The sequence below is a fragment of the Aotus nancymaae genome, unplaced genomic scaffold (genome assembly GCF_030222135.1).
Source record: "Aotus nancymaae isolate 86718 unplaced genomic scaffold, 86718_ANA_hifiasm-v0.15.2.pri h1tg000011l, whole genome shotgun sequence".
In the NCBI taxonomy this organism is placed as follows: domain Eukaryota; kingdom Metazoa; phylum Chordata; class Mammalia; order Primates; family Aotidae; genus Aotus; species Aotus nancymaae.
In genome coordinates, this window is record NW_026988422.1 from 41,276,460 (window position 1) to 41,291,135 (window position 14,676).

The 14,676-nt window shown below is 43.8% G+C and overlaps 1 protein-coding gene and 1 non-coding gene across 2 annotated transcripts; both read left to right on the forward strand.

The window, feature by feature from the left end:
* Window positions 1-3,246: 3,246 nt before the first annotated feature.
* KNSTRN (kinetochore localized astrin (SPAG5) binding protein) lies at window positions 3,247-14,193 on the forward strand. Its single transcript, XM_012462503.2, has 9 exons — window positions 3,247-3,434; window positions 3,639-3,733; window positions 7,110-7,242; window positions 7,900-7,947; window positions 9,430-9,535; window positions 9,757-9,850; window positions 11,541-11,602; window positions 11,996-12,070; window positions 13,365-14,193. The coding sequence occupies exons 1-9, from the start codon at window positions 3,247-3,249 to the stop codon at window positions 13,491-13,493; spliced, it is 930 nt and encodes a 309-aa protein (XP_012317926.2). The 3' UTR covers window positions 13,494-14,193.
* On the forward strand, window positions 8,753-8,859 carry LOC135274334 (U6 spliceosomal RNA). The gene has a single exon (XR_010342180.1). It is a non-coding gene; the product is annotated as a U6 spliceosomal RNA (small nuclear RNA).
* Window positions 14,194-14,676: the final 483 nt, after the last annotated feature.

Consider the following 14,676-nt stretch of genomic DNA (forward strand, 5'->3'; position numbering starts at 1 on the left):
AACATAGCAAGACTTCATCTCCACAAAAAAAATTTAAAAATTAGCCAGGCATGGTGGCATGTGCCTGTAGCCCCAGCTACTTGGGAGGCTGAGGCAGGAGGATCGCTTGAACCTAGGAGTTGAAGGCTGCAGTGAGCTATGATTGCATAACTGCACTCCAGCCAGGGCAACAAAGCGAGGCAAAGAGAGAGAGAGAGAGAGAGAGAGAGAGAGAGAAGGAGGGAGGGAGGAAGGGAGGAAGGAGGGAAGGAGAGAAGGAAAGAAGGAACGAACAAAGGAATGAAGGAAGGAAACACAATATATAACAGGCAGAAAGTAGGTCCTTTACAATGATTTAAATTTATGAAAAAAATTTAAGCCAGGCGAGATGGTGCATGCCTACAGTCTTGGGTACTCAGGAGGCTGAAGTGGGAGGGTGGCTTGAGTCCAGAAGTTCAAGGCTGCTGTACACTATGATCACACCTGTGAATAGCCACTGCACTCTAGCCTACAGGACAGACTAGAGACAAGATCCTTCCTCTAAAAAAAATATATATATATAAAACTAAACTTAAAATTTGGGCATCAAGTGAAAACAGGCAAGCGGGTTCTCGGGGCACATGAATAAAGGAATTTAACTGGATCCCATATTCCTTCTTCCTTACTCCTGAGCATCCTTTCCTTCTGTTGTGCTGGCTTGTTCCTATCATCACACCACAGCTTTAAGGAAATCTTCCTTTGACCCCCATAACCCACCTCCAGTTATTGCCCAGTTGCTCTGCCCTTTTTGCAACAGAGCACCCTCTCAGAGAGATCTTCCCTGAGCCCCTAAAAGCAGGAAAATCTAAGTTTCCCTGCTTTTCTCTCTTATAGGATTTTGTACTTTTCCTTCATTGTGTGTGTGTGTGTGTGTGTGTGTGTGTGTGTGTGTGTGTATTTTGGTTTGGTTTGGTTTTTAAGACAGGATCACACTCTGTCACCCAGAATGGAGTGCAGGGGCGTGATCTCAGATCACTGCAGCCTCTGCCCCGCTCCAGGGTCACATGATCCTCCCACCTCAGATGGAGTTAAACCTGCCATCTCTGCTTCCTCATCTCCCACATACCCTTCAACCCATGCCCATGTGACTGCCACCCACTCCAAACACTCCACCAACCTTCCTCTTGCTAGACTCACCATGACTTCTTTGTTGCTAAATTAACTGGATGCTTTTCATTCTCATTCTGCTTGCCCTTTCAACTATTCTCAATAGTTCTCCACTCCCGCCTTCAGCAGCTTGCCACTTCCTCCTTCTTGAATTTTGAAACACCACCCTTTTTTTTTCTTCTCACCCATCTGGCACCTCTTTATCAGGTTTCTTGGCAGGTACCTTATTATCATTGCAGCTTCTAAATGTTGGCGTCCCTGTCCTTGGTCCTAAGGTTCTCTGCACACTTCTCTTGATCTCATCAAATATCAAGCTTTTATTTTATTTTATTTTATTTTTTATTTTATTTTGTTTGAGACAGAGTCTTGCTCTGTCACCCAGGCTGGAGCGCAGTGGCACCATCTCAGCTCACTGCAACCTCTGCCTCCCATGTTCAAGTGATTCTCCTGCCTCAGCCTCCCAAGTAGCTAGGATTACAGGCATGCACCACCATGTCCAGCTAATTTTTGTATTTTTAATAGAGACACGTTTTCACCATGTTGGCCAGGTTGGTTTCAAACTTCTGGCCTCAAGTGATCTGCCCACCTTGGCTTCCCAAAGTGCTGGGATTACAGGTGTGAGCCTCTGAGCCCAGCCATTTTTTTTTTTTTTTTTTTTTTGTATTTTTTGTAGAGACAGGGTTTCATCACATTGGCCAGGCTGGTCTTGAACTTCTAAATATCAAGGTTTTAAGTACATCCATATGTCAATAACTCCCAAGAGTATATCTCCAACCCAGACTCTCTTCTGGGCTCAAGGCCTATATTTTCAATTGCCTGCATGACCACCCCACTGGAATACCTGAAAGATATGTCAGGTTTTCCAAGTTCAAAACTGAACTCTCGATCTCCCGCAGCAGAAAATGGTCACTCTACCCACACTATTATTCAAGCCTGGAGTCATCCTTTTCTGCCTTGGGACTTTGCATTTCCCCCTTCCCCAATGAGATCAACTCCCTCTCATCCTTCTTTAATTAAGCACCCTCTCAGAGAGGTCCTCCCTGAGCCCCCAATAAAATCTAAGTTTCCCTGCTTTTCTCTCTTATAGAATTTTGTACGTTTCCGTCATAGTGTGTGTGTGTGTGTGTGTGTGTGTGTGTGTGTTTTGGTTTGGTTTGGTTTTTGAGACAGGATCACACTCTGTCACCCAGGGTGGAGTGCAGTGGCATGATCTCGGCTCACTGCAGATATTGCCCCGCTCCAGGGTCACATGATCCTCCCACCTCAGGCTCCAGGGTAGCTGGGACTACAGGAGCATGCTATGGTGCCCAGCTAATTTTGTATTTTTGTAGAGACAAGGTTTCACCATGTTGCCCAGGCTGGTCTGGAACTCCTGGACTCAAGCGATCCGCCTGCCTCCACCTCAGAAAGTGCTGAAATTACAGGCATGAGCCACTGCACCTAGCTTTCTTCACAGTTTCATCACAATCCATAAATATATATTTATTTATGTGATTATTTGTTCACTGTCTGTCTCCTAAGTCGTAAACTCCAGGAGGGCAGAGCCAAGGTCAACCGTGATATTTGCTCTCCCTCGGTCCCTCCTACCCACTGAGAATAGTGTTGGGTAATCAGCAGGTGCTCAATAAATGCTGGATGAAATGAATGAGCTAGTGCATTTAGTGATGGAAACTACCTTGTTTATTGGGAATAGCTTTGAATCGCTATTTAAAATCTGGATCCGTGCTATTAAAATTAGGACCTCAGGTAGGTGCTTCAGGTATCTCAGCCCACAGGTCCCTTTCTTCAAGTCTCACCTGCCACTGCCACTCTCCACCTCTAACGTGCAATTTTCATCCAAATAACCTGTGCTCCTGGCAATATCCCTAACAATCCCAAACCAAATAAAGAGGATTGTGACACGGACACTAAACGTGGCCACGTTTGCGTCCCCATCCCGGAATATGACTCTAGTGGCTCATTAGCTCGATTCAAGCCTGCAAACTGCATCACCTTCCTCCTCCGCCTAGACCTGGGGGCTCCGACACCTTTTTTTTTTTTTTTTTTGAGACGGAGTTTCGCTCCGACACCTTTTTGCTAGTGAGCTCAGGCCAGGGCCTCTGCGCGAACCTTCCGTGCAGCATGGCGGCTCCCGAAGCCCCGGCCCAGGACGGAGTCTTCCGTACAACAGGGCTGTCTACAGAGTGTGAATCTCGCCCACTTCCGCCCAGCTACCGGAAGTTGCCATTTGAAACGGTGGCGGCAGACTTGGCCCGCGACGCGGCAGTTGATGCTGAGCATCTTTTGAACGAGAGCAACAAGGACTGCAGGCAGGACTGGCGGGCTCCTGGGTTGGGCTCTCCTGGGGCTAGGGACTGGGCTGGATGGGAGGAAGGACGGAATGGGCTGGGAAAGGAGGATTTTCTCTTTTCCAACCCCAAGCCGGGGCCTGTCGGTTCGCGCTATCCCCAGCCTCTCCACTCGCTCGGGCTCAGTGGCCCAGCGCTGGGTAACATTCACCCTGCACCTTCCAGGGCTCAGCTGTGCCGCCTCGTTATGATGACCAGTGTGTCTAAAACAGTGTATAGCCTGCAGCCCACCTTTGCGCAGAGCGGCGGCCAGCCCGCAGGTGAGAGTGTCCACCCCGCGCCCAGGGCACTGCGGCCCGGCCGGGGATGGTCCTGGGAATGTGGAGATTGATTGGGTGGCGCGGGCAGAGGGAGGGCGTCTCGTCGGCCCCGACGACCTGTGAGCCCCCTGTAACCAAGCTATGTAGGTTTATGATGGAAGTTACAGGAAGGGCCATGTGGTAGGATTTTAGACCTGCTCTGATTTTTCTGCCCGTATATGTACTGTATTCATCAATTAGATTCAAGTTGTTGATTATCGTACAGTGTTATTCCCATTAAGCCCCTTCTAACGGGTTATCCGTCTTATTTCCAGACGTGGGCTATATTGAGGGATTGGGTTTGTTTTCAGGGAGGAAAGAGGAGAGTCATTTGAGAAGTGGAATGCTTAGGGTTCTTCGTTCACCTTTATATCTGCACTGTGTCTCTCATTAGCACATTCTTAATACACATTTGTTGAATGAAGTGGGAGAGAGGGGTTACACCTAGACAAAATACTTGAGAAACGGGCAAAGAGAGAAACGTGATTACAAACAGAGTTTTTAATTGCTTTGCAATCTGCTTTGTGTTGCTTTGCTTGTGGTCGAAAGTCATCTCATGGGGTCTGCAGTCGGGGAGTTGTCTAATCTAGAGATTATAGTACAGAATAAGCTTCAGACATCAGAAAACTGTTGTGGGAGATTACGGAGCAGCTATTTATGATCCCTTCCCAGATGATTCCACTCAGCTGGTGGTACATAAAGCTTGGCAGGATTGAGCTCTAAAGTAAATAGGCTTTTCTCCAAAGGCTTAACGGGTTGTTTGTTGCCTCGTGTTGCCACAGAACACCTGAATGGTAACCCTTGCACCAGCAGGGATTAGGAGTTGCTGGAAGAACTGGAGCCAGGTCTCAGCTGCTGTGTCTTTCCCTTAGATGCAGTGACTCAGTCAGTGGGCAGTGACTGGCTCTCCCAGCCAAGCTGGAAGTGTTAATCTCTTTGATTTCTGTCTTTGTCCTAACTTTATGATCATGTGTAACTGAAACAGTTTAATTTGTTTAGGCCGCCTCCCAGGTTTTTTTGTTTTGACTTTGAGCATGGGCTGCTTGTTTTTTAAGCTTCAGCTTTTTGAATAATACATGCACATGTTAAAAAAAAAGTTGGAAAACCATGTACAATGGTAAGCAAGTTTCCTTCCTTTCCTTCACACCAGCTATCCATTTCCCCTCCCAGCATCTCCCATTTTTAGGAGACAACTTTGTTAAATCCTCCTAAATTTTTCCTACAATGCAATCCTGAGGTTTTAGCAAATAAGAATTATTGGAACCAATTCCAGTCAATGAAGAATGTTAATTTTATTTTTATTTATTTATTTATTATTTATTTATTGATTTTGAGACAGAGTTTTGCTCTTGTTGCCCAGGCTGGAGTGCAATGGCACAGTCTCAGCTCACTGCAACCTCCGCCTCCCAGGTTTAAGTGATTCTTCTGCCTCAGCCTCCCAAGTAGCTGAGCTGGGATTACAGGCATGCGCCACCATGCCTGGCTAATTTTCTATTTTTAGTAGTTATGGGGGTTTCTCCATGTTGGTTAGGCTGGTCTCGAACTCCCAACCTCAGGTTCCACTCGCCTAGGCCTCCCAAAGTGCTGGGATTACAAGCATCAGCCACTACACCTAGCCCAAGAGTGTTAATTTTGATCAATTGACTGTTAACTCCATTTTACGTATAGTAGATTTATTATTGTTTATAACTTAATAATACTTGAGAGAGGAGAAAATGATATCCCTCCAAGGTTACCTTTTACTTCAGACAGCCACCTCAGAAAGAACCCTTTTAATACCTCATTTGTACCTCATTTCTTCAATTTGATTTGATTGTAATGGCTCTTAAGTTAGGTCAAGCTTAAGGAGGCCATTTTACAGTGAACAAAGTGAGAATAAGTCCAGAAAAGACTACATGTGAGGGTGGGGGTGCTTAATTCCAGATAAGTTACTTGAATTTGCTATAGAACACAAATGATAGACTGTGGTTGGTGGACTGGCACAAGGATAGAGAAAAATGCTCTCCTTTGAGAAAGAAGAGTGTTATGGCAGGGCCATTTCTCTGGTTGTCTGACAAGAAGATCAGATTAGAATGCCTAATAGGGAACCTCTAAACTTAAGAAGGGTAAACAAAAGGGCTGGTGGCAGAGGCAGGCAGCATGGAAGAGGAAGAGACCAGACAGACAGTTTAGACATGGTCTGTGAAACAACTCATGGAACTGTGAAGTGTTTCCTCTATTCAACAAGCAGTTATTGAGCCCCTATTCATATGCCAGATACTCTCCTAGGTAATGCGGACACAAAGATAGAGTGGTTAGGAAGACATTTTGGTAAAAACAACAAAGTAGCCTGGCGCGGTGGCTCACGCCTGTAATCCCAGCACTTTGGGAGGCCAAAGCGGGCAGATCACCTGAGGCTGATTTCGAGACCAACCTGACCAACATGTAAAAACCCCGTCTCTACTAAAAATACAAAAATTGGCTGGTCATGGTGGCCTATGCCTGTAATCCCAGCTACTTAGGAGGCTGAGGCAGAAAAATTGCTTGAACCTGGGAGGCAGAGGTCGCGGTGAGCCAAGATCGAGCCATTGCACTCCAGCCTGGGCAACAAGAACAAAACTCTGTCTCAAAAAAAACAACAAAGTAAGTTTCAGAGCAGCTCAGTCATGCTGTAGGGGAGTGTGCAGAGTGTCTGGGGAGCTTAACAAGATGCTACAAGGATTCAGCCATGTTTTACCTGCTAACTTCCACCCTGTTCTCTGCTGATACCAATCTCCAGGTTCACTTTTACAGCTTCCAGCCTTTCAGTTCAATGAAACTTTTGGCTACCCTCAAACATTCTGTACTATCACATTTAAAGAATTTTGGTTTTTATTGCCAATTAGCCTGGAAGTCTTATTCTTTTGAATCAATCTTCACATGTTGAAATTTGCCAGAATGAAAATAAAGATTTGGCCAGGCATGGTGGCTCACTCCTGGGAGGCCAAGGCAGGAAGATGACTTGAACCCAGGAGTTCAAGACCAGGCTGGGCAACATAGTGAGACCTTGTCTCTATTTTTTAAATTTTATTTAAAAAAAAATTTTAGGTGCCTGTAGTCCCAGCTATTCAGGAGGTTGAGACAGGAGAATCGCTTGAACTCAGGAGGCAGAGGTTGCAGTGAACCAAGATCGCACCACTGTACTCCAGCCTGGGCTACCGAGTGAGACTCTGTCTCAATAAATACATAAATAAGTAATATTTAAAAAAATAAAGTAAAATAAAGATTTATGACAACTTAGAATGGGGCTCTGTTTGTTACAGGTTTGCAGCTGTTGGATCATCATGCCAGAAGTTTTACCTCTTATTTTCCTTTGCAGACACACAAACTCGGGCCACTTCTAAGAGTCTCTTACCTGTTAGGTCCAAAGAAGTTGATGTTTCCAAACAGCTTCATTCAGGAGGTCCAGAGAATGATGTTACAAAAATCACCAAACTGAGACGAGAGAATGGGTGAGAACAGATCATTAATATCCAGTTAGAACATCTTCCTAGAAATTGCTCAATACAAAGAATTAGAAAACAGGGTTTTGGGGAGGCTCCCAAACAACTGACCTTTGGCCTGTGGTCCAGAGCAGTGCAGCATTGCTGAGCTCTGCCAGAACTCTGTGTTGATCTTTCTGAAGAGACACAGCCAGGGTTATGATAACAGGTGTTCTTTCCTGTTTCATCACTTGCTCTGAGTGTGTGAGTGGCAGCTCTGTGGTCATACACCAAAGATGGTCATGGTGGGTGGGGACTAGTTGTTATCCTAGGTTGCTGGTCTGACCACACATCTCAGCCCTAATGTAGTGTGTGTGTCCCCAGCCAGCATTCAGTTACCAGGTGAGTGAGGCTGACATGAGATAGCCATGCCATCTTGAGAGCAGCAGCTCTATCAGATTGTTGGGGTAGTCGGGGGAGTGCCCCTTTGCTACTAATAAGCCTTTTCAGTAGTCTGCTGAAACAGTAGGCATAGCCCCTCAGAACTCTCAAGCCTGTGCTATTTTCCTTGTATTTCATCTCTGGTTCTTTGCTGAGACTCTCATGCTCCTTGTTCTGCCTGTTCACAACACACTTAACAACAGTACTGTCAGTCTCTGATTCATTTCTTTCTTTCTGCCCTCTTAGGCAAATGAAAGCTACTGACACCGCCACCAGAAGGAATGTCAGAAAAGGGTAAGCATCAGGGTAAATCAGCTTGGTCACTATTCTAGGGTAGTGGGTCTCAATGCTTGGTTCTGCGTCAGAATCACTAGTGGGACTTTTTTAATATGTTAGGATCTGGGTTCCATCCCAGGAACCTGAGTGGAATTTTCAGGGGTGAGGCACAGCTAGGTGTAAGAACCATTGTCAGCACAAGAATCAGTGGTGCTACTATCTTGAGTCTCAGGCAAGAGCTTTTTGGACTCCAAGCCTGGACCCCTGCTGACTGGAAGTCACAGTTAGCTATGGCCCATCAACAGAAGGGTGAAGCCTTCAGGAGAGGAAGGGCTGCATGTAGTTAGTGATCTCGAGATGAAGATTCTAGTGGTGGTGGTGAAATCCTGGAGAAGGATTCATCTCTCAGAGACTAGCTTGCAAGTGCTGTGCTATCAAAAATAGAAATAATAAGGAGAAAAGTCTATACAAATAGGTTTTAGTTCCAGATCTATTATTTGGGCACGTCTTAAAAGATGTGAAGACAGCTAGGCATGGTGGCTCATGCCTGTAACCTCAGCACTTTGGGAGGCCAAGGCAGGTAGATCACCTGAGGTCAGGAGTTCAAGACCAGCCTGGGGAGACATGGTGGGACCTCATCTCTACTAAAAATACAACAGTTAGCTGGGCATGGTGGCACACACCTGTAATCTCAGCTACGAGGAGGCTGAGGCAGGAGAATTGCTTCATCCTGGGAGGCAAATGTTGTAGTGAGCCGAGATCACGTCATTGCACTCCAGCCTGGGTGACAGAGCGAGACTATGACTCAAAAAAAAAATGTTTTGTGCTCGCTTCGGCAGCACATATACTAAAATTGGAACTATACAGAGAAGATTAGCATGGCCCTTGCGCAAGGATGACACACAAATTCGTGAAGCGTTCCATATTTTACACAGTCTGCGAAGATAATTTCAGTATCTGCTAATCTAGCACTAAAGAAATATTAAGCAAAAATGGGTGACACCCAATAACGAAATTGTGATTTCATTACAAAAATATTTGTCTAAGGAGATACATGAAGTGCAAACGGAGCACAGTCACACTTGGAATGTTGTGTGCAAATATATCGTTAATACGCATTTTGGACATGGAAAAAAATTTTTTTTGAAGACAAAATACTAGAAAGAAAGACTGAGAACTTTAAGAAAACTCTAATATTGATGATATTAGAGTTTATTAGATGATAGACTAATAATTAGAATATTTTATTAGCTATTAGCCCAGCTACTGGGCTCAGAAATGCACGTGTTTTCTCTCTTATTATTCATAATGGTAATATTTTTATATGTGGGTATTGTCCCAATTCTAAAAATGAGGAAACAGGGCCTCAAGGAGGTTATGCAACTCAGTGAAGGTCATACACCACTAAGTAACTGTCAGGATAAGAACATGTTTGTATAACTCTCTAGGCCATACTCCTAACCCTTTTATCTTTTCATGTATGTATAATTATTATTATAGCTACAAACCACTAAGTAAGCAAAAATCAGAGGAAGAGCTCAAGGACAAGAACCAGCTCTTAGAAGCCGTCAACAAGCAGTTGCACCAGAAGTTGACTGAAACTCAGGTAGGAGACCCACTAGAGCTCTGTTACCAGCTGCCACTGGGCGATGCGCATGGAATCCTGATAGATGGCCCCATGGGTGAGCAAACTTGTTAATGCACAGCTGCCCAAGAGCAGAAAAAAGCCAGGCTTTTGCCATGCCTGTCCAAGAGCAAGGGCAAGAAAGGGTGACCACCCCTGGGGAGTGGAACAGTTCCTGATCCGTCTGTGTGGTACTCCAATAGGGAGAGCTGAAGGACCTGACCCAGAAGGTAGAGCTGCTAGAGAAGTTTCGGGACAATTGTTTGGCAATTTTGGAGAGCAAGGGCCTCGATCCAGGTAAGAGACAGCACACAGCTAGCTGCCTTTGAAGGAATTGATGGATGTGCCCCTTCCTGGGTTGATCTTGGCAGCATGGCATCAGTTAGACCAGTAAGTACAGGGGTTACTTAGTAAAGCCCTAAAGATTTTGGGGAGCTTCTGTTTGTTTTCATGTGATGTTGATTTTTGCCTGGACAACAGAATTTCAGATGATTGTAGGGAGAGGGTTATCTCTTTCTTACCTGAACACTTTATGCCATTCATTTAGTCCCAACAGATATGCCTTGAAAATTGGTGAGAAACATTTTGTTCCTTTCAAGGGAGAACATCTTCTGCCTCTTCCCATTTGGGAGTTATTAGTACGCTTGAAAGAAACATTTTGTTTGAACATTTTCTTCCTTTCAAGCATACTAGTAACTTTTCCAAGTGGGAAGAGAGAGAAAATACTATTTCAAGCATTCTTAAACCTGGCTAATCAGCAGAATCACAGTGACTAAAATATGACTACTGTTCTGACCCTGTTCCTCAGAGAGCAGACTCTAAGGCCAGGCTTGGTGGCTCACACCTGTAATCCCAGCATTTTGGGAGGCCAGTGTGGGCAGATCACCTGAGGTTAGGAGTTCAACACCAGCCTGACCAACATGGAGAAACCCCATCTCTATAAAAATACAAATAATTAGCCAGGGTGGTGCATGCTTGTAATCCTAGCTACTCAGTAGGCTGGAGTGAGAGAGAATCGCTTGAACCTGGGAGGCGGAGGTTGCAGTGAGCCAAGGTCGTGCCTTTGCACTCCAGCCTGAGCAACAAGAGCGAATCTCCATCTCAAAAAAAAAAAAAAAAAAAGAATCTGTAGCAAAGAGAGCAGAAGAAGGAATTGCCCAAAGAGGGCCTCAGGCTGAGTCAGAGAGCCAGAGAATGCCCAGGAAAGGGGGCCAGGCCTTTTTGTATTAAGGAATACTGACTTTGAATTTGAATGGTACTTGTTAATCTTTAGGTTACTGTTTAGGATATTTTTTTTTCTTCTTCTTCTTCTTTGAGTTGGAGTCTCACTCCGTTGCCCAGGCTGAAGTGCAGTGGTGCAATCTTGGCTTACCCAAAGTGCTAGGATTACAGACCTGAGCCACCATGCCCAGCCTAGGATATTATAGTCACCATAAATATATATGTTTTTAAATATAACATTGTTTATTTCTTTGAGATGGGATCTCGCTATGTTGCCCAGGCTGGCCTCCAACTCCTGGGCTCAAGCAATCCTCCCGAGTAGCTGGGACTACAGGTGTGCACCACCATACCCGACACCATAAATATTTTGCATGATTTTAATTTATTACATGCATACGATGTTACCAAAAGTAATAATTTGTTAAGGCCTGAAAGGCTTTTTAAAATAGCTTTGTGAATTGTAAACAAAACAAAAAAAATCCAACCTACACATTTCCTTTGGACAAATTTTCCACTGACCTAAGGAGAAAGTATACTGAGTTTTTGGCCATATCCAAACCTAGATTGAAAGGAGATTAAAATACAGTTCTATAGGGCAGGTGTGGGTGACCCTGCCAAGGTGAAAACTTGGGAGAAAGTCCAGGATCAGACACTTAGAGAAATTCCCCTCATGAATATTCCTGTACTTGTCTACGGAGGGTTTTTATTTTCTTTTGTTTAAGGTGTGTAGTTCCCTAAGTGAAGTTGACTTTGTTGTATTCATCAGCTTTAGGTAGTGAGACCCTGGCATCACAACAAGAATCCGCTACTGATCATACGGACTCTATGGTGAGGGCATGGGTGTGAAAGGGCAAAAGGGCTGAGTGACTGTGGGGCTCTGTAAACCTAAGAAGGTCTCTGCTGCATGTTCCGCAAACCCTAAGAAACAGCCTTCGATTATCTGTGGTGGTAGAAAAGAAAAATGGGACATGTACTCAAAATAGCATATTTTACTCGAAAGGTAGCTTTGTGCTTGCAAATTTAAGTGAGTCTGAATTGAAAATTTGAAACACATAATAGGTAAATATGTAGAGAGAGCTTTCTGGTTCCTCTGTTCTACACTTTACCAAATTTCTCCCCTGACTCCTTTGCTGAGAACTGTATGGAAGGGATGTTAGCCATGATCTAATGCAACTCTGGTTTTATATGAAGATTGTTTACAACCTTGTACTTTTCTCTTAGTTGCTGTTAGAAACTTTGCAAGAGGAGCTGAAGCTTTTTAATGAAACAGCCAAAAAGCAGATGGAGGAGTTACAGGTGAGAGGCAGACATCACCCTGACAATTTCCTACTATGATAGGTAGATTTATGGTGGAGTCTTTCCTGTTTTTCTATTTATTTTTAATAAACTTTCTAAATAATTTTAGGTTTATAGGAAAGTTACAAAGTTAATACAGAAAATTTACCCTAATAGTAACATTTTTTAAATTTCTGTTTTTTCTTTCTTTTTTTTTTTTTTTTGTTTACTAGATCTAATCAGCATAATGTCATCAATTAATTTCTAACTTTTAAGTTCAGGGGTACATGTGCAGGATATGCAAGTTTGTGTGTGTTTTATTCCTGTGCATGGTGGTTTGCTGCACAGATCATCCCATCATCTAGATATTGAGCCCAGCCTCCATGAGCTATCCTTCTTGATGTGCTCCCTCCCCCAACCCCCAGTAGTAACATGTTACATTATCCTGGTACCTTTGTCAAAACTAAAAAATCAGCCAGGTGTGGTGGCTCACGCCTATAATCCCAGCACTTTGGGAGGCTGAGGTGGAAAGATTACTTGAAGCCAGGAGTTTGAGACCAGCCTGGGAAACATAGCGAGACCCCATCTTTACAAAATAAAATTTAGAAAATAGCCATATGTGGTGGCACATACCTGTAGTCCCAGCTGCTCAGGAGGCTGAGGCGAGAGGACCACTTGGGCCCAGGAGGGCAAGGCTATGGTGAACTGTTATCATGCCACGCCACTCTCCAGCCTGGGTGACAGTGAGACTGTGTCTCTAAAAATAGAAACCTTTAAAAAAAAAAGACCAACATCAGTACATTACTATTAACTATATTCCAAGTCTTCATTTGGATTTTACCAGTTTTTTCCACTATTTTTTTTTTCTGTTACTGAGGCCTCTTAGAAATATTTACATTGCCAAGGCATGAGGCAATGTGTAACACAGTAGGTTGCTCAGAGTTGAGAATGGAGACCATTCTCCATTCTATAGAAACTTGATAACTCAAGGAGAAGACCTGTAGTAAGAAACAGATTCTTTGGTCTGGACTGCTTTGAATTGCTTGGATGAATCATGGATATTGTACCAAACCTAGAGGATTTCATTGCTCCAATTTAGATACAGGAGTCTAGGCCTTCTCTACTACTGGAGGGACAATTCCTAAAACCAGCACATAGAAACAAAATCTAAAATAGAAGGTACAGTCTTTGTTGATATTCCAGTGGTCTTCCTCGGTAGAATAGAACCATAATGTTCTGGTGTGGGTATTGTGTTTCCTGTTAGTCAAGAGTTTTGTGTATGTGTTGTTTTCTTTTGGAATGTCTTTCCATGCAGGCCTTAAAGGTAAAGTTGGATATGAAAGAAGAAAGAGTCCGATTCCTAGAACAGCAAACCATATATAACAATCAAGTAAATGATTTAACAGCAGCCCTTAAGGAAATGGAACAGCTATTAGAAATGTAAGCAGCAGCAAGTGGCCAGATGGCTCCCTCTTGGGCATAAACTCTCGGAGGAAGCCACTTAGGACATCTTCTTGGCCATAATCTTCTGGGACTCACCATCTTCAGAATGAAAACAGTTTCTACACTAGAATTAAGTACAGTTTATGCTGAAATGACCATTCCTCATTTAATCAAGTTTTCTCAACCTTCAGGTTGCTCAGCCCTCCTGAGCCTCACAGGTGGATAATTGAGGCCTATAAGAGTGGGGGCGCCTAAGAGCTTGTATTGACCTTCTAGGCAACCACCTGATTCCAGCACACCATTAGAATCAGGAGACTACTAACCACCAACAACCAGATGATCTAAAACGTCACATTCAGATTTTCGGGAAGAAAATCTTCATTACAGTAGAGCACAAGTGTTCCATGGGAGACATCATTGAGCCATGCTGTCCCCTTCTAACCTGGAACACATTCTGTCTAATCCTGGTTGGAGTCTGTGCCTCCTTATTAATTTATGAACTTGAAGTTGCTTGAAGTGTTTTGGGCTTAACAAATGGGGTGAAAGTATCGGTAGTAATAACACCTACATGAAACAATACATCTTGGAGCTTTCTAAATATAAATTACTTCTGTTTTTTTTTTAAGTGCTACTTAAAAAATAAATACTTCTGTAAATATTGTGACTCTAATATTGAGGAATGAAAAGAGCCTTTTAACCTATATATGTCAGTTGATCATTATTGAACTAAGTTATCAAGTCCAAGATATTCTAACTTAATCTAGAATATTTTTCTTCTACTCTTTAAGGGCCCTGTGGCTAGTCCCCCTGTTTCCCAGGAGCATTGTCTTCTCCTGATGGTGTTGCCCATTTGTTGCAGTGGTTTCACCAGGTCTGTGGTCACTTGCTGCCTGTGTTCTCCCTGTACTCTTTTTTTTTTTTTTTTTTTTACAACAACTCCTGAGACCAGAGTCTTTTGTTTGTTTGTTTGTTTTCCTCCAGACAGAGTCTCACTTAGTCTGTCACCCAGGCTGGAGTACAAGTGGCATGATCTCATCTCACTACAACCACTGCTGCCTGGGTTCAAGGGATTCTCCTGCCTCAGCCTCCTGAGTAGCTGGGATTACAGGCACCTCCCCTACCATGCCCAACTAATTTTTGTTTTTTAGGAAAGATGGGGTTTCACCATGTTGGCCAGGCTGATC